This window comes from Cervus elaphus, chromosome 23 (genome assembly GCF_910594005.1).
Source record: "Cervus elaphus chromosome 23, mCerEla1.1, whole genome shotgun sequence".
Classification (NCBI taxonomy): domain Eukaryota; kingdom Metazoa; phylum Chordata; class Mammalia; order Artiodactyla; family Cervidae; genus Cervus; species Cervus elaphus.
In genome coordinates, this window is record NC_057837.1 from 16,121,902 (window position 1) to 16,149,094 (window position 27,193).

General features: G+C 46.0%; 1 protein-coding gene across 15 annotated transcripts in view; it reads left to right on the forward strand.

Annotated features, from left to right (window-relative positions):
- Positions 1–27,193, forward strand: part of CELF2 (CUGBP Elav-like family member 2) — a 548,143-nt gene that overhangs the window by 375,194 nt on the left and 145,756 nt on the right. For 14 of the 15 annotated variants that reach the window (XM_043883963.1, XM_043883962.1, XM_043883955.1 and 11 more), the window contains one exon: positions 9,404–9,600. In XM_043883963.1, the coding sequence (XP_043739898.1) occupies positions 9,404–9,600 (197 nt within the window). Of the gene's footprint in view, positions 1–8,972; positions 9,232–9,403; positions 9,601–27,193 lie in introns of those variants that run through there. The other variant, XM_043883968.1, reaches the window with a different exon arrangement.

Here is a 27,193-nt window from a genome sequence, read left to right on the forward strand (position 1 = left end):
GTGACTTAACACTGACAACTTTTAAGACTTCTCACTGTATTGAATCTGTTCATTCAAAAGATACCCGTTGTACTGAGACTGAATGAGGGCTCTGTGCTGGCCTTCTCTGAGCACTTTTATTTAGAACTGCTCCCTGGCACCCAGCCCTCTCCATCTCCCGTTCCTGCTTTATCTTTTCTCCATTGAAATGCTTGCTTAGAAGATTTACTTAGTTAGCTTGTTTTACGCCCTGCTCTAGACTAGAAGCTCCATAAAGGCAGTTGTACCTGATCTGATTCAGTGTTTTATCCCCTGCACGTTGAATAAGGCCTGAATAGCAGGTCACTTCAGGGTTGTATATTGAGGGAATGATTAAGACATCCATGTCATCAGGAATCTCACTGTGCCTGACTAGGGGCTCAGTTAATGATGGTTTCCGTAGGATGGACAGTCAGAGAATGGGCAGGTTTGGGCTGGCGGTCACCCTGTGTCACATGCATGTTCTAAGACACTATTCCTGGTCTCAGATTTGGGGTGGGGCAGGGGGCAGATTGAGGCAGTAAGAAAACAGGGAAGTTGAATGTGAAACCCAGCTGGAGGAAAGGAAGATGGGAAGAGGTTATTTGTAGAGGCCCTGAGCTCAAGGTAGTGCCGGCCCTTCTGCTGACTGTCGCTAGAGAGGGTCAGCTGGCAGGGTTGAACGGACGAGCCCAGGGAGAGTGATAGCGAGTGACAGGACGGCTGGAGGGGTGACCCCCAGAGGAGTTAGGCCAGACTGGAGTGGAGCTGGAAGGGCCTCGTGGACAGAACGGGCTCCCATTTCCTTGGAGCAGAGGTGGGACCTGGACTGTCTGCCCCAGCTGTGGGTCAGCAGAGCAGGTGATGACCATCCAGTTATGGGTCCGCCTGGCACCATCTCCAGGCTCCGGTCCCTCGTCCCAGATGCAGGGGGAGGGGAGGGGGCCCCTGAGCCACGTTCTCTCCAGGCCCAGCTTCCTTGCTGCGGCGGTTTTCTTTCCGTTTCATTGCCAACTCAGGGAACGGTACAGCTTGTCACGCTGTGGCTCTCATTATTGCAGGCTCCCCCGGCAAACTGGACCACGAGGGTGCAATGTGGTCACGATGCTGAATGCCAGGCCCCGTGGCCAGATGAGTCCCTGTGGCTGGCTGACCATGAACCCTTATGTACCGCTCTCCTCTGGGCCTCAGGCTCTGTGGCTTGATTCTGTATTGTACATATGGCTGATTCTTCTCAGTGGCTACTGGTGGCTTAAAGGCATAAGTTACACGTTTCCATTCTCTCTCCAGACCCAGCACCGTTCCTGACCTACACGGCACCTCTGTATGTCAACACCTATGTAATAAAAGGGAAGAAAAGGGCTTTGTGTGTGAATAACTCTCAGCGGAGGGGAGGGGGGCAAAATCCCACCGAGGTTGAACCCTCCACGTCTCCCACCAGTATTTCCTCAGTGGATGGAGGGTGTTGTAAACCTGCCCTGATGGTGTTCTTTCTCTCACACAAGTCAGTTGAGGTGAAATATTGTAGCCAGTGGTGGAAGCAGGAGTTACTTACCTTGGAAAGCACAGTCCCTGAATCCCAGGTTCAGGTACCAGGCCCCGGGTCTATTCTGTGTTGTCACTCTTAACATAATACAGCCTGTGTTTTCCATCATTTGCTGCCAGGATGTGAATATGGGAGACATTTTAGGTAAAAATTAGTGTTCGGTCTGGGAAGTTGAGACCAGTATTGAGTTGTCCCCCACCTCTTGTCTTCATTTCGTAATGATTCATGTTTCAGTTAATTGATGTGGGGCCAAGCCGATGTCTTCTCCGTCATCCAGAAGGGCCACTTGCACGCAGTTGACCATGCTCACAGGTGGCTTTCTCAGCATCTAGCCATGGGCAGGTGAATCAGCCTGGAAGGGTACCCAGAAGGCGTGAGCGGCCCAAGCCACCGCATCCCCTCCCTCGCCTCTGTTGGCTCATCTGGAACATTGACCTCCGCCCCTGGAGGGGGAGGATTAATTAATGTGAGCTCCAGCAGCACTTGGAAAAGGTGAAGCCCGATATAAATCTTCTGCGTGATGATTATTTCCCTGTTGCCATTTCTAAAGGTTCATCTACAAACTCCCTGTACAAATGCCTTCTGCTCTGCAGTCCACAGAACTCTTTCTGGTAAATCCCTGAGGGAAGTGAGCTCCCTGGGCCAGGACTGTCCAGCGCTGATACCTGACTGCCTTCCCGGCGAGGGCAGTCGTATGTTCAGACTCCAGGGACCCCCTGGATGTCGCCACATTTGCTTCTTTGTGGGGCTTTTCCAGCTTTCTGCTTTTTACCAGCAGTCTAGTTGCGATAAGCTAGTAAGGTCTCCCTTTTCCTTGGTGAGTCCACATGCCCGTGTTGTGCAGTTTTCTGCCGGAATGGTTTCCTGCCAGTCAGCATTGCGCTTCATCCTAGTAATTGAATGCATAGCTTTTAGACCTGCATCCACATGCAGCCCTGCACTCACTCCAGCCGTCCAGTGGAACACCCGTCACAAGTGCGTGCCTTCCCTGTGAATGAAATCAGTGTCCTGTCCACTCCTAATAAATTCTGTTTCTTTTCAAATTTTGTCAAAGCCCAGGGGTGAACATTGTACATGTGGTTATACTTGTAAGAAACTTGGACTTTTCTTCAGAGGAGCACAAACTGATTTATTTACAATTTGAAGAAAGGCTTTGCCTTCTTCGACGATGCTGGGTATTATTTGATCCATTTGATCTTCTGTAAATTCGCCAATCCTGTCTGCAGAAGTCTCACCTCCAAGACTGAGGGCCCCGTCCTGTTACTGGAGAGGCCGATGTGGGGCCCCGTCCTGTAACTGGTGGACATGAGACTCACAAAGCTTCAGCTGCACGTGAGAGATGATATCAGTGCCTTCCAAGTAAATATGGGAACAGCCTTGGTTTCATCGTCCGATGCTGAGAAAACTGATACCCAGAGAGTTTTGTTAGGTCTACCAGAATCTTCCAGCTGTCCAGCATCTCCCTGATTGAGATGCACCTGTGTTGGTCCACTGGCAGAGGTGCTCTGTTGAAAGGCAGTCACAGAAGATGGAGGTGTTCTTCATGTAACCCCAGAGTGGTGTGCTTTCAAAGGGAGCTGCAGTTGGCAGAACTCGAGGCCGGATGACGGCTGATGCCTCTTCCCAAACGGAGAGGTTAGGTTTAGAGCAGAGGGTCATGATGTTAGTGCAGGACCAGTCTCTGATGTGTTCCCTAGAAAGTGGCATGAGAAAGAACTGATGCTGTGCCCCACGCACCATGTTGCCAATCCATCAAGGAGGGAATTCTGTTCTTAAATAATAAGCCACAGCAACAGGGACAGTGTAGGAGGCTGCTAATGTGACCGAGTTTCACGCTATCCCGTTGCCCGCCAGAAAGCCCCAGGCCCATTGCCAAGTTCTTCCTGCTTGTGCCTCACACAGCTCAGCCTTGGACAGTTTCCTGCTGTCACCACACAAAGCCTGTTTCTTCATGGGCTATTACTTAAGTATGAGGATATTAAAAAGTGGTCCCTCGGCCCTTTAAAGGAGCAGCCTGTCCACTGATTGCAAGGATGGGGCTGCAGTTGGGATACCAGGAAGACCTGGCACAAGTTGAGAGAGAGGATGCTCTGGTGACAGCCCCGAGCCACCAGCCACTCAGACACTTGCAGAATCAGAGAAACTAAGAGCCATATGGGGACCGTGGTGCCTCTTTGTTTTACACATAAGGAAACTGAGTGGTTACATGATTACCTTGGGATCTCACCGTTAATTTAATGCTGAGCCAAGACAAGAACCCAGGCTGTCCAGTCCACTGCCAACTGACTTAATAACTTCTGGGTGACTCAAGCATTGGTGTCATATTCCTGGCCCCTCATTTCTGTTTACCTGAGACAACTTCCTGATGAAATGTTTTGGTGAATCTCAACTATTTGTCTTTAAAAAATAAACCATTTACATTTAGATCTATTTAAGTTCATTAAAGTAAAATTTTGAAATTTGTTTTCTCAGTTGCAGTAACTTCAAGTGTGTAGTAGCCTCATGTAACCCGTGGTTACCATATTGGATTCTGTAGGCTCCATTCCCATCATTGCACACAGTTGGCAGCACTGATACAGGAAATCCCAAGGAACAAAAAAAAAGTAAGATGGATAAAAAGATATGGAGTAATAAAACTATTAGTAACTACCACAGAGATTGGGCTTCCCACGTGGATCAGTGGTTAAGAATCTGCCTGCCAAGCAGGAGATGCAAGTTCCATCCCTGGGTCGGGAAGATCCCCTGGAGAAGGAAATAGCAACCCACTGCAGTATTTTTGCCTGGGAAATCTCATGGACAGAGGAGCTTGGCGGGCAACGGTCCATGGGGTCGCAAAAGAGTTAGACATGACAGTGACTAAACAACAACCACCAAAGAGATTAGCTAATTTTATCCAAAATTTTTCCAACACAAGGCATCCTTTTGTGTTGTTTTCGGGTTGGTATATCTTCTGACAGTGGCATTTTATCTCCTTTTTTTCAACTTTTATAAAATTATTTATAGCCACTTGGGATTTCTCATACCCATTTTGTAAGTTTGTTCTTTCTTTTTATAGATAAAGGAGATATAATACAGAAAGTTGCTGTCCAAGGAACAAGATAAAATAATAGAAATATCATTTATTTTTTTGCATTCTCCAAAAAGAAGCCTGCATTCCCTGGGCTTCATAAAAGCTTACATCCTGGAGTTAATAACAATAATAAGAATGCATTGAATCAGTGATTATAATTTCTGTAATGTTTTGCTACTTAGAGGAACCTCAGAAGATTTGCATATCTTCTGTTGATCTAGTTCTCTCTACTCGAAAATAGAGTAGGGAAGTAGGTTGGTGCCAGCGCTCAAAGCAAAGAATAAGCACTATATTTTTCCCCCCAACATCATCATATTTTCATGTTGGCTCTGAGATCAATACCATCAGCGCCTGCTGGCTTAGTGCTTTCCAACTCACGGTCCGATTCCATGTGGCTTCTGGCCTGGAGGAACCTTATGTGGCCCTTTGCCAAGAGCAAAAGTAGAATTGACACCCAGGATAGTATCATATTTTGTAGGTAGCAGAGATGTATGGGCTTGTGTCTCAGGCCTGCGAGCGGCCACTGAGTCCACAGGAAACATCACCCTCAAGAAACCCAGTGCACAGACTATTAAGCAGTAAGTGTTGGCCTTTGTTACTGTGTCCGGATTCTGTGTACTTCGTTCAGATTCTGCAGACACCTCTTCTTAGGGGTGTGATGTTGGAAAAGTCACTTTACCTCTATGACTCTCAGTTGCTTCATTTCCAAAACAAGGATAATAATTTCATCTTTGTGGAGCTGTTGTGGTGCTCTTGTGTCCTATACCTGGAAAAGTTGTTTGGCAAAGAGTAGGCTGTCAATAAATCTTTGAATTTGAGTCTCATTCCTGCCCTGTGGTGGGGGCTGAGGATCACTAGTGAGGGCGGAAGGGGAGCTAGTCTAATTTCCTAAGTCGGAGATCAGATTGCAATAAATAGAAGGTGTTACTGAGAGTCTTAGTGAGAGTTGGGGTATCTGTTCCCATAATTACCCTTCTTTGTAGATCGAATTGATTTCCCTGTGGCCTCTGGCAAGTACCCCAAAAGGTTTAACTGTCGCACACATGATTTCTGGCTTCCTTAGAAGTGTCAGCGCTTATAGCCCCATGAGGACAAAAGAAGTCAGTAAGTCTCCTATAGAGATAAATATCAGCCAGGAAGAAAGAAGTCCAAAGAAGGAGGAACTCGTGTGTTAGAACTAAGTTACCCAGGCTCCTGATAACATACCATCGGGATCCAGGGCATGGGATTCAGCAACACGGGGGTCATCGATGGGATAGGACGACTGATGCTTCGATCAGGAAGATGTGCCTTTGCTGTGAGTTTGTGTAACAGCTAGACATTGTTGGACTTAGTTAATGGATAGTCATGCTCTTAGCATTTGATGCAGACCTTTGAAATATTTGTTTGCAAAATGGGCAGATAGTTGGGAAGGATTCAGGTATGGAGGAGAGGTGCTCATTCATGGGATCCTGTGGGAATAGAAAGGGAGGCAGTCTCCGGACTTGGAGACGCTTTGTATGATTATGGAGAAAGTATGGGTTATAATAGTCTTAATATAATCTCAGGTTCTATGCTTTGCACCCTGATTCTCACACACCAAAAGAGGAAAAATGTGTGTATATATTTGTTAGTGCTGCCTTTTATCTGGCAGCGTGATTCCAGGGAACCGGTAGGTCTTGCTCTTGGCCTTGTCTTCTCATAGATTTTCTACAAGCTGTTCACTCACGGCCCAAAACAGACCTTATACAATACTTGGCCACATGATGGTTTAAAAATACTCTGTGCTTTGGAGCCCATTGGGCCTAGGTTCAAATTCTACTTCTACAATGTATAAACTGGTAATGTTAGAAAAGGAAATTATTTCTTAGATATCTGCATCTGAAAAATTTCTCATAGAAATGGTAAAAGGATTAGATAATATATGTAAAGCACCTAGCATGGTCTCTGGCCTAGAATTGCTCACTGAAAGATGCCTATTATTATTACTTAGGATATGAGTTGTGTTTGAGTCCACAGTATGAAAAACTTTGGATTGAAAAGTAGTAGACTCGTGGTGATCACTCATTTCTAATGCATCACAGGTGCACAGAAAAGATTAACAGTGGCAACAGCTGACACCTATTAGACACTTGTAACTTGGGCCCACATCCTGTAGTTAGCACATGACTCAACAGAGGTGAAATCTGTTGTTCCCATCTTACAGATGAAGAGTCTGAGGCCCAGAGCGGCACAGTTAGGAAATGATAGTGCCAGGATTCAGGCCCCAAGTGCCAAGTCCCGCCTGCATCAGGATACAAGAGGTCTAAAGGCACCTGTGAAGGATGACTGAGGGGAAGGGATTTTAAATACACACTCACCAACATAAAGACCAAAAGATGAAGCATAAGCCCCTCTTCACAGTGTCCCTCCCTATGCACCCCAGGAAGTGTGTACTTCTTTTGAGAAAGTAGAAATGGCCCCTCCTTTGGAGACCCATGAAAGAATGCTTGCTCTAGAATTCTAAGTTGAGGTATGGGGACCAGTGTGCTGCCACCTGATCTGTCTGTTGCATTAACTCTGTTCAGAGGAGGTGCAGAGCCCCATTTTCTGAACTTCCGTTCTCTGTTAGCTGGGACGTGTGGCAACGCCTTCCTCTTTTCATTCTAGCTGATTGTCAACAGCGGTAACCACAGGCCCTTCCTGTCCCAGAAATAAGTCTTGCCACACTCTCAGCTCTCAACGAGCTGTGAGCACTACATTCTGTTCTGCGTGGGGCTCTGCCACCTCCTCCTTGCCAGAGTCAACCCTGTGGGGTTAAAAGTGTTTATTGAATTCCCAGAGGGCAATTTGAAAAGCAGTCGAGGTGCATGGGAAGAAGATAAACGCTCCAGCTCTAATATAAACAAGTGTTACATTACACCTAAATTGTTGAAGGAAGGTTTTGTGCTCAATATTGTATTCAGTAGAACATTTTTTTATATAACAATAAGGTTGATTAGAGAAAGCTCTGAAAGTGCTTTCAAGTTAGTCTGATTGTTTATCTCAAGGATTAAAAAAAAAAAAAAAATAGAGTGGTAAATTGGGGGATAAGGAGAAATAGAAATTGGAGCCAGGACCTAGTTGAAGAGTATTTACCATTGTGTTCCTCTCTGGATTAAATTGAATTCAGAATTTCTCCTTTCCATAAGTTTTACTGCAGTTGTTTGTTAGCCATCAGTGTCTTTTTTTCTCCCCCAAGGGCTCAGGACTAGCCTAGTTTTGCAGCAAATTTAAGGTGCTCTAAGGGTTTTTTACTGAAATAAAGAAACCTACTTAAGATCTTTGAAAACCTTCTCACTCTTACCCTAGGCTACAGTGAAGAGACCATTTTCAGTGACGCTTTAGTCCATGTGGCCATTTCTTGACCTTTCTGCCTCCTGGGCTAGGGGCTGGGGTTGGGGGGCAGTCATGAACATGGCTCTGTAGGTTCTGTGTTTGCTGAATTTAAGTGCATTTTATATGTTTTCACAGACTGAGGATTAGTACTGCAAATCAATGCTGCTTGGGGCATTCAGCCTTGTCATTGGCAGAGTAGGTGGCTTTAGGGAGCATTGAAGGGGTGGGGGTGGGGGGAGGTGAAAAGAGTATGTGGCTTTGCTTTATTATTTACTGCAGCTTAAATGGTTGGGGGGATACAAGTAAAATATGAATGCCTTCATCATCCTTTTACGTGTTGGTGACTAGAATTGCAGGTTCGAAATAAGCATTCTCTCTTTCAAATGAGGGTTTTGGAAAACAGCATTAAGGAAGATTGATATGTAAAAGCTTATCGTCTTTGCTGTTTGTATCAGCCCCAAATATTTATTGAAGCTGGGAGAAGGAAAGGCAGACTTTCCTCTTTTCTCTCCCAAACGTGTGATTGTTTAGAACTCAAGTGCAACATCTGGATGTCAGATATACAGAGAGCAATTTATGGAGTGTGAAAGATTTGAAATATTCAGTGTCCTTTAGCGGGAACTCAACTTTCTGGGACTGCTTTTTTTTCCCCCCTCCTATTACAAAGCAGGCAATTCTGAGATCGCCTTTGCCTCTCTGAATTAAAGCCTTTGTGCCCGGGTCCCATAAACAATATGCTTTTTAAACAGGAGCCCCCCTCCCCGCCAGGGCCCTTTTCTCCAGCGTGGGCAGCCAATCGGGTGCACCCAGCCGCATTGCTGGAGCACTTTCTCTTCTGAGCAGCAACAACGTACTAATTTGATGCACACATGGATGCCTCGCGCGCTCTGCAAATTCATCACCAGCATCTTGCATTAGTCATCTGACGGACTGCCAAGTGTTTCATTTTCTTTTCATGTGACTTTATTATTACCACCTCTCTCCTGTCTTCCAAAAACCTCCCAAAAGGGATTGGGGGGGGTGGGGGAAGGCAGCAGAAATCCAACCTTGCCTTTCTTTCCACATGAGAGCCAGTGTGGGACTGATAACGCTGCGGATGCGTTGATGGCAGCCTCGCGGAGCGAGACCTGCACTTAACTTGCAGCTGCCTCCCGAGCCGGGTTTCAAGATGTCCACGCCCCGGGTGACAGCCGGCGGGGCGCTGCCCCAGGCTCGGGCGGCGGTGCCGAACAGCAGCCTGCAGTGAGCGCCCGCGCCGCGGCCGCCGAGGAGCAACCTAATGGTGCCTGTGCTTTGTTGTAGTTCATCACATTTCCACGACTCATTAGGCACTTTGCCCCGTGCTCCTCTTCCTCCTCCTTCCGCCTCCCCGCCCCCAACCCACCCCCGATTTTTTGTCTTCCTGTCCCTCGCTCTGCAGCCCTAACTCTGGCTCCCGCTTCCCTTTTTGACAGTAACGGCACGGCCAACAAGATGAACGGCGCTTTGGATCACTCAGACCAACCAGACCCAGATGCCATTAAGATGTTTGTCGGACAGATCCCCCGGTCCTGGTCAGAAAAGGAGCTGAAAGAACTTTTTGAGCCTTACGGAGCCGTCTACCAGATCAACGTCCTCCGGGACCGGAGTCAGAACCCTCCCCAGAGTAAAGGTACAGGCAGCAGGGCGCGCGCGCGGGGTCAGGGGCGTGCAGTCCAGGCCTGCGGGGGTTGGGGTGGGGGTCCTGGTTATTCACGGGAAGGGAGGAGGGTGAGAAAGACCCGCCCCGCTGCCCCTGTGCCCCGTGGCCAATGGGGCTCCTCCCAGCGCCCCCGCCTGCCTCCCGGACAGGTGGACCAGCTGGCCTGGGATGCAGGGAGGGAGGAGCAGGGGGCGGCCGCGCCTCTCTCCAGGCGCGTGATTCCTCCCTGAGGTCACTTTCTAGGCAGCGCAGGCTCTTCTGGGCAGAGTGGCTGGCCTCCCAGAGGAATAGTGTTTCTTAGCCTTGCATTTCAGGAGCTCTTTCTAACCACCCCCCCCCCCCACTTTTCTGTTACTGCCCATGTAATTACAATTGCATTTCACTCTTCTGTAGCCTTTGGGGATCTTGAAGTACCCTATAAACAGCAATAAGCACTGGCGTAAGGAATAAAGGGTACACTTCTAGGAGGGACATTAATTCTTGGGGTCTAGATGGAGATCATTAAATGAAGTGTGCCTTTGGGGAGGGAAGTAGCACCCTAGTGGCCTGAAATAGTTAGCGCACCTTCAGAAATGCTTGTGGTTTAGGCCCTTAGCAGTGGTAAGATTCACGTGTGCAATCTGGAGGCTGTCACTGCCTCCATTTTAAGGTGAGGGTGATGGGGAGGGAGGCACCCTTCTTAAACAGGCTGGAAACGTCTGTCCAGGTGGAAGCTTCTGGATATTGGAGTTACCCATTGTGAGCTCTGTGTAGAAAGGAATTTACAGTATCTCCTCTGCTGCCCATCTGTTCTCTGTCCATGTTTTCACCCTGCTTCGATAATTGTTTCTCTCTTCTGGATCTCTTGGTCTTCCCACCCAGGGCTCCTCTATCTCTTGGTGAGTCTCACAGTTGCTGTTTCCCTGCACTTCGGTACTTCTGTCTGGCTTGGTACCTTTTTTTCCCTGCTTCCTCTTATAAGAGCTCCTGTAAGCTCAGTGTATGGCTTGAGCACACACTTTAGTTGAACACATGAACTTGCAGCCCATTCTCGTCTCTGAGCCTCTTCCTTACTGTTAAGGCAAAGGGCTACTAAGTCATTGTTGAAACTCTGACCTTCTGACTCCGAGAAACATTGGGCCATCTCTTTCCCTCCAGTTGCTGAGGTCTGACAGGACTTTTTGGAAACGTTCGAGAAATTTTGAAACCCCTTCTTGTTGCTATTCAGTCGCTCAGTCATGTCTGACTCTGTGACCTCGTGGACTGCAGCATGCCAGGCTTCCCAGCATCACCATCTCCCAGAGATTGCTCAAACTCATATCCATTGAGTGGGTGATGACATCCAACCATCTTGTCTTCTTTTGTCCCCTTCACCTCCTGATTTCAATCTTTCCCAGCATCAGGGTCTTTTCCAGTGAGTTGGCTCTTTGCATCAGGGAACCAAAGTAAAACTCCTAGATCACTTTTCTATCTTAAAAACTGGCACATGACACCAAGAGTATTTTCAAAAGAATGTGCATAAGAATTTTGTCACCACATACTTGATTGTCCCATAATTTGAAAAATATAAATTAGGTATCTCAAAGTCAAAAGGGTTAAAATATCACAAATAGGGCATGTCCCTAATATTGATCATATTTCTAAACTCTTTACTGACATATTTCCCAAATGAAGAAAACTAGAATGTGTTTTAATATTTTTACAGTATCCAAAGACAGTATAATGAATGGGCTGAAGCTGAGGACTTAGCTAAGAAGGGCCCTCCCACCTTCTAGAATAGCCCCCACAGAAAACTAGGCTGTAGGCAGTAAACCGGTACTTAGGAGTCAGTAACCACAGTTCATCCTTGACTAGGAAAATTTAGTTTATTCAGCATTTTTCAAAATGACTTCTGACACAATGATCAAAGCTTTATTGTTACAACACCTGGTTACGTGCATTTTAGCTTTTGAATACACGTGTCCTACTTTAGCCAAGAAGACCTTTCTCTAAGTCAAGTAAGTGTCTGTGCCTGGCCTAGTTCTTACACTCTTTGCTCTCTTTTCTCCTGTGTTCCTCTGAGCAGTATCTTTGTCAGGCTATATTTGTGACTTTATATTTTAACTTAATTCACTCAGTCTTATAACTAACTTCATTAAAATAGTTTGCATCAACCCACAGTCTTGGAGAGAAAGGGAGACTTGGTAAGGGTACTGACTTCCTTTCAGCCCATGCTGTGTACCAGGCTCTATGTTAGGAGCTTTGTCTGTGTGTGTGTGAGTCACTCAGTCGTGTCTGACTCTTTGTGACCCCATGGACTGTAGCCCACCAGGTTCCTCTATCCATGGAATTCTCCAGGCAAGAATAATGGAGTGTGTTGCCATTTCCTTCTCCAAGAGCTTTGTATAGTTATCTCATTTAATTCTTACTGGAATCCTGAAAGCAGATGGTCCTAGTCACATTTTACAGATGAGAAAAATGAGGATCACAAAAAACTAAGAGATGTAGCCTAGTTTACCCAGTTAGTAAGCATCAGAGTAGAAATTTGAGCCCAGTTCATCTGTCTTCACGGGCCACTCCATCTCACTTCTCAATGAGATGAGGCCGCATCCAGCCTTGAAAGTGAAAGTGTGTTAGCCTCTCAGTCATGTCCGACTCTTTGGAACCCCATGGACTATAGCCTGCCAGGCTCCTCTGTCCATGGGATTTCCCAGGCAAGAATACTGGAGTGGGTTGCCATTCCCTTCTCCAGTATATTCCTGACCCAGAGATCAAACCCAGGTCTCCTGCTTTGCAGGCAGATTCTTCACTGCTTGAGCCACTGGGGAAGCCCTTGGTCTGCTTTATTTCAGGACTGGGTCAGAGGTCCTTTCTCTAAGGGTTCCCCAAGTGAAAGGCAGGAATTTTGCCCTTCAAGAACAGGGTTGATTTTGCTTCTGTATTTGTCCTTAGTTTTTGTACTCCTGGGTTGAGATTATACATCACTGCAACTCGTGGCGTCATGGGATAGAAGTCACAGCTGAAATCATTCAGGTCTTACCTTTGCAAATATAGGTCAGTTCCCAGTACTGTGAACTCCAGGTCTCACATCAAATATTGCTTGAAGTACATGGGCTGTCAGCCAAAGCTTGGAAGGGTTTTTGTTATACAGACATCTCTGTTGTAACGGTGTTTGTTGTGGTGGGATTTGAGCTGTATAATGACATTCCTCTTGGAGGATTACAACCCTTAGCCGCTTACGCATAGAGATCAACCATCACCACTTTTCCTTAAACAGAGACCCAAGTGTGTCATTCGTTACCTTTGTGTTCGTAAGTAAAACAATGAGCCCACATTTACACTGGTTCTGACTCTATTAACACAGTAAAATTGTCCTGCTTCCCTGGGGCTGATATCAGAGCTTCAGAAATTAGATATTTGGAGGCTCTCTCTAAACATGGTTTAAATTATTGAAGGCTTTTAGGGTAGCCTTGATGCATTGCATTACGGACATCAGTGGTTCCAAGGAAGGAGACAGAATCAGGCATTTACCTAATACAGGTGAATTAGGTTTTTCCTCTCATTTTGTAGGTGATTTGCTATTTAATCTTGGAGGCATAAAAACTTTTCTCTATTTTTGAAAATATCCTTTAAGGGAACCTAAACTGTTTCTTCTCTCACATAAATGTATGTGTTCATTGAGCAGCCTCAGCAATTCTGAGGAACCTGGCTCAGTAAACCATCGCACTTCTGAGGTCCTAGGAAGAGCGTGCTTTATTGAGCAGTTATTGGTCGAGTAAAGATAGGAATACTATATAGTAGTTAAGAGCATGGCTTTTGACCTCAGCAGACCTCAATTCAGTTTCTAGTTCCATCACTTACTACATGCTGGCCTTGAGCACGTTAGTTAATCTCAGCTGAAAATGGAGACAGTCCTCAGTGGGTTGCTGAGATGGAGAAATCACGTGCTTTGCACAGAACTGGACTGTGGTAGGAGCTCACTACGGTGCTGGTTGTTATGACAGTTATTAGTATCATCACTGTCCCTGAGATCTAATGGGGACAGTGAGGCAAATAAATATACAGGTCGCTGTGATGCAAGAGAATGTGAGATAAGAATAAACAAGAAAGAAATGAGCATATTTGAATTGTAGGGGTTCAGAGGAGCCATGAATAACTTGCAGCTAAGGAAATAGGACAAAATGGCATCTTTACCAAGTCTTGAAAAAAAAATACTAAGATTTGAGTAAGTAAAGACATCACCAATTCAATGGACATGAATTTGAGCAAACTCTAGGAGATAACAAAGGACAAGGAAGCCTGGTGTGCTATAGTCCATGGGGTCGCAAAGAGTCAGACACAACTTAGTGACTGAACAAACAAATAAAGACAATATTGAACATACAGGTAGATGGACTGGCCTGATTCTGGCGTGGAGAGGAGAACATGCAGGTCGGGTTCTGGGAATTGTGCATTCTCCCAGAGTTCAGAGAAAATGTGAAATATAGAAAATGAAGGAAGAAGGGATGATGAGGAGGCTTAGAAATGAAGGCTGGGGTCAGTTCCTATAGAGCTTATATCTCAAGCTAAAATATGTGCATTTTATTTCTTAGCCAAGGGACTGGGAAGGTATTTCAGCAACAGGGAGGGTGGCCAGGACCCTGGTGGCCTCTGTCAGGGAGCCTGTGGAGCCTGGACAGGACACTGTCATGGCAACGGAGAGGGAGAAAGCAAGTGACCCCGATGTGATCATGAGGGAGGAAGTGGACTTGAGAACTCTTTCGGGGCAGTCACAGTTGGGAGATTGTGGCCTGACTGGGGAAGGAGTCAGCAGGTGGGTGCTGACAGGGAGCCAGGTGGTCAGTTTAGTCTTGATCACATCGAGTCTGAGGTGGCTCAGAAGAGTCGAGCAGAATGTGGGCCAAGGAAAGTGATCGTGTTTGGTGATTGGAGGACCTGGGAGCATTTCAGAAGGATGGGGGAGGTTGGGAGAGGGATCGTGTAGGTTTCCATGTGGGTCTGTGAGTGGAGACTACCTTTTCTGGGAGTCAGAGAATGAAAGGAAAGAAAGCTCAGATGCAGCACTTTTTTTTTTTTTTTTTTTTTTGAGCCAAAGGTAAGAAGATAGAATGAAAAAAGTTAGTGCAAGGTAGATGGGGCTCAGGGTCCTGGAAGGGACGCAAGGAGTGGCTGAAGAGCACATGTCAGCAGGTGGAGAGATGCTTCAGTCGAGACGGTGGGGCTTTTGGGACGAAGTAACACCGGAGCAAATGTTGGTCTAGTGGAGGGAGATGAGGCCCGGTGCACATGCCCTTGGACTTCTCAAGAGGTAGTACGTTTCTGAGACGTCCGGGTGGAATCAAAGACTTAAGAAGAAAAGGTGTAAAATGACTGCTTTGGAAAGTCCGGTAGGGGAAAGAATAAGGGGATTATTGAGCTTGGAGGAGAATGCAGTCACCCTCAGGTTGCGTCTGCTTACAGCGGGCCCTGGCAGTTGTGGTTCTCTGTCCATCAGTGAGTGAGCCAGAGAGATGCAGCTGGAGGTCAGGAAGGGTCCTTGTTGCATTAGGATATTCACTGACATCTCAGGTGGGGAAGCTGGTGAAAACAGAGGGTAGCTCTGGTCTGAGAGAAGGAAGAGCTGGGGGGTGGAGGTGGTGAGTGACATACAGTGGAGGGGGCGGCAGGTTGTGGGGATGCTGTCCAGTGACACCCAACTCAGAACCTGTAAGTGGTGCATAAATTTGTGTGCCTTGGACCATCACTCTTGTGGTTTCCATTTTAATCAAAATTATACCCCAGGATCCCAGCACCCTGGAAAAACCTACTCTCTAATGAATACTAAGTTGTGTTTCTCTGAGCTCCACCAGTTAGGTATTATTATTCTGATTTTACTGGAACGAACTCTTCGGATCCTGTGCTGAGTGACCAGAATAGTCATTTGATGTTTGAGATGGGGAGGCAGAGGCAGACCCTTGGCCCTGACCAGTGCCTCGCCCATCGCATTTTTACTGTCTCTCTTTGGCTTCTCAGCTAAAAGAGAACTAGGAAGGGGAAGTGGCTTGCGTTGACTAGTGCTCCGTGCCAGAGGCCTGAAAAACAGAACTTCCTTTTTTCTTGAAATGTGCTCAGGGGGCCATGGCGTAACCACCATGCAGCTGCAGCCCTTCCATCACTGCGAGTCCAGGGTGGGTGGAATAAAAGGCACATTCACAGCTCTTCAGGGAAGGGGGATTACCTTTAAGCTTCAAAAGAGCAGCTTTTGCCCTTTCATCTCCTGGTTGTTCAGGCTGCAATTGGAGAGGTTCCAGGGCTCGCTTTGGGTGATTTCATCCTTGTCTTTTCCCTCCCCTGATCTTAGGTGATAGAATATGAGTCGTTTTTTTCCTTCTTAATGCCCTTATTTCATTCTTCAGGAATTCATTCATAAAATCTACATTCATCCTCCTCTCTTCCCTGTTAAATATGATGGAAAAGTTGTCCTGGAGAACGAGATGTCAAGGAATGAACAGGGTAGGTGAAGAGGAGGAAGAGAAGGGTGGAAAGCACCAAAGCTAATTGTCTTTATTTCAGAATCTGGTGAGACAGCCTGGAGTCTAGAATATTCCTTCTGGGCTCGAATGAGAGCAGGCCCTGGAGCCATGGGACTTCAAACTGGTGTTTATTATCATGGACTAGTCTAGAGAACCAGCCTCAATCTCTGTACCTTTTCAGGAGTGTTAATGCCTACCTCCAAGCCGTTGTATATATTCAGTGGGAGGACAAAGCAGTGGGTTGCGGCTGGTAGAGTCCAAAGGGAGTTGATCATCTTCTAACCTTAATTCTTCTTCAGAATGTGCAAGGCTTGTGAAGAGCACCTTCCACCTTGTTATTTGATGAAGAATATCGAGGGGCTGGGGTGGGAGCAGGAAGGCTCGTTTTCATCTTCCCTTGCCTTTGCTTTCTTTCCCAAAGATTCTCAGAAACTTCCCTTGAGTAGTAGAAATGTCCTTGGAGCCAGTTTATTTCAACGCTTTCCTCTCAAAATCGGTAATTGAGAAAGAATTCAGAACGCAGGAAGATGAACCTGTTTTACATTTTTAATGGACATGGGGATAGGATTTCTGCCCTGAATTTCTTTCAAACGAGGATGGCAGGCTGCCCTAGATTGTCTGGGACAGTCCCAGTTAGGTAGTGCTGCCCCAGTGGCCCACAGGAAGGGTGCTTTCACTCTGAATTAACTTTATATTAACAGAAATTGCTGTGTAACATATCATGACATCCTTTCATTGTTGTCTGACCGAGGTCCTGTAGGATAAATATGAGATACAGTCAGAGGCTTTATATTCAAGCCTGCAGGAACCTTTATCACGTCCTTGGGAGAGGTAGATTCATCAGTTTTAGCATATGGTTATATTTTTTTTTTAAAAATTAACAATTCAGTCTTCAAAAATGGAGTGTCTTAAATTATTGTAGTTTACGTAGACCACACCCAAGGAACTGATTGAGATAAATTAGAAATGTTAAGTGAGCCTTGATGAAATCATAGTGAGAAGGAATCCTTTTAAATAACCCCATACTCCATGCCCAGAGATTGGGCTATGCTTGTCTACCTCAGCCTGAATTTCCATTATTTATGTCAGAAGGGCCATGTCTACCCTGGCAGATAATAGTCTGTCCTGGGTACATTTTGATCCTTACATCTCTGGAGGGAAAAAAGAGAAAGAAGGGGCAGGAGAGAGATCCAGAGGACGCGCAGAGACCGGGCCAGGATCAAAGAAGAAATGAAATTAACCTAAGGCTGCTTCTCACCATTTTGTCATCTTCTCCTCTGTCTGAGACATCAGCTGGTCCCCAGTCATCTTGTCCTCTGTAGATCTGTATTTCTGGAATTAAAGTGTCAAAAGAATAAAGAAAACAGGCTCTAAACTAAAGGAGAATGGGCTCTTGGAAATTTGCCATAGAAATTTGCCATAAACTGTAAACCTAGGGTTTCCTGGCTTCTGTTTGAATCCCTCCAGCACATATTAGAGGTTGACTGAAAAAGCCAAGTTTAGGAGGTCTCGCAACTCATAATTCCCATGGATACATAGATAATTTTCCTGCCTGGAAGTCTGACTTGCCTTTTTATTTGCACCCAAGGAGATTTCTCCACATCGGAGATGCTCCACCATCTGTCATGCAGTTGTACCACCCTGGGTCACCATGCTGTGGGTTGTTATGAAACCAGTCTTTGGAAATGGGAAGTCCAGTGTCCTAGCCAGAAAGAGAAGTGCTCTCCCTGGGTAATGCTGCTGGTTACTCTGCACGACGCAGGCACTGCCTGGGAATGGCCTTAGCATGACCTTGGCTCTTCTCTCTTTCACTCCAAGGACCCCAGATAGTCAGGCCATCGGGTTGAAAGGTCGACTTTCCTCCTCTTTCCATCTTGGCTTCTAATTAAAATTTCCAGTCAGCCATGGTTATGTCCTGTTTTAAAAGTGTTTAGAAATGCTAGCATTAAAAATATAAATAAAATCATTACATACTTTATGAAGCATTAGCTTTATAGATAATATATTATCTTTAATCATCCCAACCATGATAAAAAATATACCATGCTGTTAGCACAATTAGCTCCCCCCTTTTTTATAATCTTGTGTTTGTTTTACAATCTTGTCTTTTTCTTAAAAGACTGAATTTTCACTCTTGGACCTGTGATCCCAAATGCTTCCATAATTTAGATAATTTAGACGTGAGATTTTTATTCCTTGTCCGGTTTCACTGATCCTGAGACAGTCCATTCTTACATTTTGTTATCTGATATTGGCTAGTCCAAACCTCTTGCTAGAACAATCCTCCTTCCCATTGGACATAGTGATTATGTCCAGGATTACCCATCATGAATAAATGCAATCATTGTGACCTTCAAAACCAATGGAAACCAAATAAGGATGAAAATAGAGTTCATCAAGTGGGGAAAAGTAGAATGCTAAAATAATGAGTTACCAAATGATTGATATGAGTTTTTTATAGGCTCTGGTAGCAGCAATGATAGATGACAGTGTTGGTCAAGAGAATTGAGTATGTTCTGACCCATCCTCTGAAATGCGGGGGAAAATTAGTTAGAAATTAGGTATCTCACTAGAGAAATTTGTGATGAACTAGACCAATTAAATATAGTAAAGAATCAGGGACTTCAGATGTCCAAAGATATTTTCAAATCTGCTTTGATGAGTACATGTGCTAGAGAAAGGAGTACAGAAAAAAAAGGCATGTGTGAAATGATGGATTATGATTTCACAAGCCCGTTTTTCACTGAGTCACATAGACAAACAGCGAGCAAAGAAGTAGGTTTGCTCTAAATGGAAAAGGGAGTTATTTGGCTGAAGAGGGACAGGTTATAATGGTAAAAAAAAAAAAAAACTAGTGGTTCCAGGAGAATGGGGATGGCAATCTAAACGCCACAGGAATTGATATTAGGATCAATACTTTTTCACTCTCTATGTAAATGACTGAGAAAGATGTCCCCAATATAGTATCCATGTTCTTCCATTAATTCAAATTGGAGAAACCCAACTGGAGAAACATACTTGGGGCAGCGATCAGTTGGAAGAATAAAGAAATATAATTTTCTCATTTCTATCAGAGAATCATAAATTGGAATTAGAGAAGTGAATCAAGAGATTGAAAGAGAATATCCACCCATCAGACTCTTTAAGTGACCCAAAATCTGAGTCACTGTAAGATGTCTTGGGGTGATGTAGATGTTTGTAGAACAAGTTCAGAACCCACATGTGGGTGGAGACCTGTCTCTTCAAAGTTGTCTTCGGGGTCCTCTCTGTTGTTTGTAGTCTCTTGCCAGCCAGTTCTTGTTGCCTTCTTTTCAGTTTTAGGTGAAAAAAGTGCCTCCCAAACTCCCTGTAATTTAATGGAAACCACATCAGTTGTATAGAGCAATCAGATCAGTGGAGAGGGGGAGAGGCATTAGAGAGAAGGCTTCTGACGAGTGAATGGTCCAGAATGGTTCCCCAAAGGCTAAATGTTCCAAAGGAAGATGCCAGACGCCAAGTGTTAAGGAACAAGTAACTCACCCCTTAACACAGAGCTTTTCACGCGTATATAGGCCATGGTGCCTCATAGGAGGAAGTGTTATTGAAGTTCCGTCAAGGAGATGGACATGCTCCAGAGGCAAAGCAGCATGAATCACAAAGGGACAGGAAGGTGCTCCCGTCTGGAGAGGTCCCAGAGGTGAACTTAAAAGGCCTGAGAGCATGGAGTCATGAGAATGAAATGAGAGAAAGGCTGCAGCCAAACATAAAAAGATGGACTGTGCTCTCCAAAATAAAAAGAAGAGAATGTGATTGAAGTTTGGGAGATGCTAAGGTACAGAGTGAGGCTGTGTATAGATAAGCTCTTTCCATTAACCCTAAACCCCAGGATTCTGGGGCTTAGACTTAAAATGTTGGTGCAACAGGCCAGGTGTAGAGTTGGAGCAAACTTTTACACAGAGGAGGTGATGAACTTAGAGAAAAGGATGAAAGTTAGGCCGAGGGTGGGGGCAGCTGCTTCCAGCACCCCCAGGAGTGGTCCTCAGATCGGCGCTCCCCTCTGCGGCCTTGTGCCTCCCTCTTTTGTAAGAAGGATCTGGAGCTTAGGGTAACCTTGAAAGCCCCCGGTCCCATTTAATGTGGAATTTTAATGTCCAATAGAAGAGAGAAAAGCTGTGGCCCAGGAAACTGGCCACGCGTTTACCCGTGGCCCCACCACACGGCAATAAGTGTCCATCAGCACCTCCTGTGTGGACTTCGCAGGTGGCTCAGCGGTGCAGAAGCCACAGGAGACGCAGGTTTGATCCCCAGGTCGGGAAGATCTGCTGGAGGAGGGCATCACAACCCCCTCCACTATTCTTGCCCGGAAAATCCCATGGACACTGGGGTCTGGCAGGCTACAGTCCACGGGATCACAGAGTCAGACACGCACCTACTGTGTGCCAGGCATTGTACTTAATTGCTGAAACATAGAGATGAACAGGCCATGTTCTTGGCCCCACCAGGAGAGTAAGCATTGAATGGCAGTAAAGGGAGGACTACGTGAGTCCTTTAGAAACATCCAGGCCTCTTGGGGTCGTCCCCAACCGCTTGGGGGGTGTGTGTGTGTGTTGACTCTTCCAGAGCAGACACTCAGGAGGCCTCGTGAGCCGAGCAGCCTGTACTGTGTGTACAACGGTGGTAGAGTGAGGGTTGGGGGCCCCGACGTTGTACGATGGTGGGAGTCTGAGGTTTCTCTTTTCAGCAACGCACCCCCCAGTGCGCCCTCTCCCCTTGTTCCTCAGCCTTATTTTTCCTTCTTCTTTCTCCTCCCCATGGGGGCTTGAGGACGAGATCAGCCTCAGTTTTACTCCGTCAGTTTTTCTGAGGGTTCTCCGTGAAACCCAAGGGCACACAGCTTGCAGCCCGCTGTGGGCGTGGCCGAGTCTGTGGCCGTGTGGCAGCTGGTCCTTGCCATCCCCCCAGAGTCACCCTGTTTGGTGCCAGGTCCTGAAGACAGGGCTGGCCCCTACCTGATGGAGCTGCGTCCAGTTAACAGGGGAGGTGTGCGTGTATATGTGTCCCGTGTACAACACTCACACACACACCCCTGTGTTTTGAACTTTCTGGTAACTGGAAATTCACCTCTTTGAACACGGTTTCTTCTACTGTATGCATTATTGCATGCACGGTAGACCTCGGAGAAGCAAAGTGTTCATAAAATATTGGCTGTAAATTGCCTGATGGGTGCCTGCTCTAGGGTGGGAACTGAGGGAACGATGTGGGCTGTGCAGGGTAGGTGTGGGAGAAGAAGACAGATGAGAAAAGACAACAGTAGTGGGTTCTTACCCGTGTGGAAGATCTTGTACAATCCACGTGTACGGGAAGGGCTTTTGTAAACCTAATGCTTCTTTCTCAACAAGTGTGCTGGAAAATATTATACGCAATTTAAATCTGCATTGTGTAGGGAAAGAGACGGATGTGGTAGCATGAGCCAGGGGAGGGGTAGGCAGTAAAAACCAGTGATCTCTGAGGAAAGGGGGTAAAATTCAGTAAAACAAGTATTTGCAACTCAGAGATTTTTTTAGAGGATCTCCTATAGATTCCATACCTAAGTAGTTGTTCAGAATTCTGGATCCTAACATGCCCAGTCTGGAGGGCAACAGATTCTTTCAGAATAGTTCTTCAGAATAATTCTATGTCTGATTATTTTTGCTCTGGTCCTGATTCCTGTGGACATTCTATAATGACTGTAGGCCTTACGTCATAATTGCTCAACACATTGGACCATGTTTAATATTGTACTAGGCTTTTCATTTGGGGCTTTTCAGGTTTGTTTTCTGTTTGTTGGCACTCAGACGTTTCTGTACAATCAGTTCAGAGCTGACATTGCAGCTAAACTACCATCCCATATGATGTTACTTCTGAGTTATTTTCAAACATTTGTCCCAGTGCCTTCATCCTCTTGTATGCAGACTGTCTTGTTACGAGCGGCACTCAGTTTGGAAGATGGTTGATTGGCATTAGAGGCTCATTTTGTGACCATGAGTGAAGTAGAGTTTCCTGATTTTCATGGCAGGAACCCCTAGGCATAGTAGACTGACCATCCTCAAGAAGATCATTTCACACAGAAGCTAGTTCTTAACCCACTGCTGCACCCTGCCCGGCATCACTGCTGCTTTCAGAAGCCTATGCAGGGTAGTTCATTTTGGATGTGACCCTTAGTTACCATTAATGTAATTATTGGAAGAGCCACCACTTTGAGAAGGAGATAAGCATGTTGGCTAACATGAGCTTTCACGTACATTAACATTTCTCCCTACAAAACTTATGTTCCTGAGGCATCCCTTAGGTGGGACCTACATTCTGTTGAGTCAGGAAGTAGTGTAGTCATGGATACCAATTTTGAACAGGTTTTCCTAGCACGTTATAGAGTTCCTGCAACCTAATCCAGGATGTCAAGATAAGACCCAAGATTCTTATTTGTCACTTTCTGTGTCACTGCTTAAAGATTCTCCATGGTCAGGTTGATTGGTGTTTGTAGAGTTGGGTGTTTGGTTTTTGTCTGTTTATGTGCATGAATTTTAGATTTTAAAAAGAATTTCAGGTTGTTAAAAGGAGGATGTAAGCAGAACTGTTTGCATGAGTTATGAAAAAACATGGCTTAATTTATTCACTGCGGCCGTGCTGGGTGGAGGGCCCTTCCCCTGTGCTGGGGGGAGGGGCACTTCCGTTAGGCTGGGAGGATGTAGGCTGACTTTTTCACTATCTAGATGGAATCAGATTGCTCACCAGCAGAGCCGCAAGCTGGGCTTTCATCGCTTTAATGCTACAAGATGCCCATGAGTTGTCCAGTAGACAGCACTCCCTCTCTCTTTAGCATCAGCCGTAACTTGTTCCTTTGGGGTGAGAATGCTAGTCAACCCTGGAAAGGTTGAGAGAGGACCTTTCTCAGCAGCCTCTGCCTCACACGTGGTCCCCGATTCATAGCATAAGGGAGGCTAATGAGAGAGTGTGGCGGGCATTGCATCTCCACCAACTCCCCCTACCCCCAAATGAGGTCAGCATGTCTGGGGCTGATCTCAGAAAACAGCCACTGGGTGGTTGCATAAGGCAAAACCCAGTGGGGTAAATGAGATGCACCTGAGGAGTGGGGCGAGGTGTTTTGGAAAGGAGGCACAAATGTGCCTCTAGAGCCACTGGCCTCCTCCCTCCCCCTCCCACCAGGCTCCCCTTCCACCTCACCCAGGAAGCACCCTGGTTCAGCAGAACAAGTGGATACAATTCCCATGCCCCATCCACTCTCCTCTTGGCCAAGCAGGCTGCTGAGCATGATGCTCTCTTTGTGCAGGGGCCACCTGCCTAATGGGAGCTGGATTGTGACCACCCGTTCATTGGACGGAGGCCGCCACACAGCTGCCAGATGGTGACGGTCCTTAGCTGTTTTGCAAGTCCAGTGCGGGTCGTGTTTCCCTCTGGAGGTAGAAAATGGGTGGGTCCTTCCACCCAGCCCACGTCCTTGCAAAAGGCCAGGCTTCCAAGAGCCGAGGTTCTGCTCTGATCTCCTTGAAGGCAGAGAAAGACTTAAAAGGTTTGTTGTTCAGTCACCAAGTCGTGTCTGACTCTTCGTGACCCCGTGGACTGCAGCACACCCGACTTCCCTGTCCTTCACTGTCTCCCGACTTTGCTCAAACTCACATCCGTTGAGTCAGTGATGCCATCCAGCCATCTCATCCTCTGTCGCCCCTTTCTCCTCTTGCCTTCAGTCTTTCCCAGCATCAGGGTCTTTTCCAGCAAGTACAAAAAGGTAATGAATAAATTAAAGACACAATTTTTCTTAATTAGGTCTCTGGGTTTTCCTCTCTTCCTAATTGTTCTCTAATCTGTACTTTGGAGCACAGTGTTGAAGTGGGATGTGTCAGGCTTTTACATCACAGATAAAACTCCAAGGCAAATAAAACTGACAGTTTAAGAGGCAGGAGAGAGTCTCTGGCCACTGGCAGTGACTGATTGTGGAGCCTGGACTCATCAGTAGTCGGAAGGCCTGCCCGTGGCTTCAGCATGCCCCACCGGGACTGCCCCATGGATCGGAGCGGGGCCTGCCTCTCCACGGCTTTCTCTCCCCCTGCATTAGCTGAATAGCTGCATGAGGACTCGTACAACTATTGGCCAGACGGCCCTAGCAACACAAAATGCTGTGTTGACACATAGCCCATCACATGTTTGCGATGAAAAATGCTGTATTTTTAGAACACTTCAAAGTGAGGAAACCGTTAAAGCCCTATCACATCCTCCCTTGCCCTCCGGCTGCTTCCTCTGCGCCCCCCAGGAACATCGCCCCCATCTTCTGGAAGAGGAGCCGGAGACAAAGATTAAGTGATATTTTGAGCAAAGCTGATAATGCCAGGGGGAAATTGCTGATCTCGTCTTAAAAATCCAACACACGCTTCGAGGTGGTTTTTCTAAGGCTCCCACTCCTTTTTACCTACGCCATGTGGGTTCCATATGACCTTGAATCTAAGCCTGAATATTGCATGTGGAGTTCAAAAGACAACTCAGTCTCCCATTTTCTTTCGTGGCATTCATTCAAATAATAACAGGCACATAATACTGTCTTGTAAAAATCAAAGCTCCAGGCACACTTTGAAAATCTTTTAGAATTTCTAACACTTATTTTCATAAGTGTCTTTCATGCAACTTGCTGAAGACGGCTTGTTAGCCGGCTGTATCTTTTGTGTCTCGAATTCCTGTGCCTAGCCCAGGGCCTGACATGGACCAGGCGATCAGGATTAGTGACTGAAGTGACTACTACCTGTCTTGGGCTCGACACTGACGTACCCATTTTTTTTTTTTTACAGAATTTCTGCTGGTAAGCAGGGAGGCTTTCATCCATTCTTGGAACATTGTTTGAGAGCCTTATGTGCCAGGCAGTGTGCAGTGTATAGTGAATCCCTTACATACCAACCTTCAGGTTGAGAACTTTCAAAGATGTGAACATGTGTTCCATCAGCGTCAGTTGACTTGTGAGTGAAACTGCAGCTTGCCCTCCATCTCCTGTTGCTGACGATCCTTCAGCTCCACCATCTCCCACCATCCTTCCCTCCTCCCATCAGTAACTCTTCTTGCCTGTTCACTCGATGCCAGCCCCTGTATGCCAGCTCTTATACTGGACTACTACTTTTCAAACTTTGGTACTGTAAGATTTAAAATGGTTTCTTTATTTTTTGTTTTTTATGTGTTATTTGTGTGAAAAGTATAAACTTACTGCAGTACAGTGTTATACAATCGATTGTGTTAGTTGGGTACCTGGGCTAACTTTGTGGGACTTACGAACATGCTCTTAGAATGGAACTTTTTCATATCTAGGGGGCTTACTGTACTAGAGTTACAAAGACAGAAGACGTGGCCCATGTCTATACGACAGTGGGGTGGGAGCACAAGGGTGTGTGCGTGTGTGTGTGTAGTGGAAAAACAATCTATAATACTTTTCTCTTATAAACTCTCTGAGCCAGTAAAATTTCAGAAAAACAGCAATGTGCAAATAGGAGGAGGGACTTCTTAGTTGTCCAACTTGTATCGCATCTTATAGGTGCTCAGAACCAAGCCTTCAGCTGGGAAAGCTTTTCAGGTGTTGGGAAGAACTGAGCCCACCATCAGCCCTCAGCACTGTTCCAAAACAAATTTCCACTCTGTCTCTCTTAAGTGTTCATTGCTCAGTCACATCCAACTCTTTGTGACCCCATGGACTGTAGCCCACCAGGCTCCTCTGTCCATGGGATTCTCCAGGCAAGAATACTGAAGTGGGTTGCCATTCCCTTCTCCAGGGGATCTTCCTGACCCAGGGATCAAATCTAGGTTTCCTGCATTGCAGGCAGATTCTTTATCGTCTTTGCCACCAGGGAAGTCCCCCACTCTGTCCTAACTCATCCCCAAGTCAGTATCTATCCATACCCACAAATCCACAGGACTCAAGTGTCTCTTATGTGAGGCCGTGTTTATTAGTCCATTTTTGGTGCTCAGTTATTTGGGGCCAGAAAGAAAGAAAAGTAGATCAAGTAAGGGAAAACGTTTTATAAATTGTCAAACTCCACACAGATGGGAGGTGTGATGCATAGGTGTGTGTATTAGGTGTCCTTTTCCTGGTTTTGGCTGATCACCGTGGCATGTTTAGCTCTTGTGTACTCTTTACATGCAAAAATAAAATGCCAGCTTGCAGTCAAACGCTCTGGGATTGGATGGCGGTAGAACTGAAAGACAGTGAGGTGCAGGGGTGAAGAAGAACAGGCTTTGGCCATTAAGTGCCTTCATTTTGACCACCCCTCACCTTTTCTGTGTGTTGCCTGATGCCTCAGTTTCCTCATCTGCAAGATGCATAGGGCTGTTACACAGATGCAATGAGATCGTACAAATAAAACACTCAGAACAACACCTGGCAACTCTAGGTGAGGAAACTAAAGTGCAGAGAAGTTAGATGAGCATCACAATTCAGCATAGCCTCCCAGCAGCACCTCCGCATGCAGCCTGCATTCAGAATAAACTGACCTTTCAGTAAAAGCAGGATCACTTCTGAGTAGTATTGCCAATGATAATAACAACAGCTAATATCTGTGCAGAGTATTTGACACGTGCCAGCTCCTACACCAGGGGCTTATACTGACACCATACAACATCTTATTTTAACTTAACACCCTTCCACAATCTTTTGATGCAAGTACCATTTATTGAGCCCATTTTATACCAAAGAAAACTGAAATTTGAAAAACAAACAAATAAGTGGCAGGGGATTCACACCTAAGTAGTTTGTGTTTAGAGTCCATGCTCCTAACCATCACTGCCGTGACTCCTGAGTTCCTCCAGCACTCTGGGCATGCCTCTATTCTTTGTACTTACAATTACTAATTATAAATTATAATTGAAATTACTAATTACAGTTACCTGGTTTTTTTCCTCAGACTGCATGCTCCTCTGGAGTGTGAGTTGTGTTTGACAGTTCTGTATGCCTACCACTTGGCGAAGTGTGTTGTATCCAGTAGATGCTTAATAATGTTAAATGGTATACCAGTTATTCCCCAAACACTCCTTGGATTTCAGCTTCCATGCCTTGTGTCTTTCCCATTTCCTCTGTTGTTCTTCTTCTC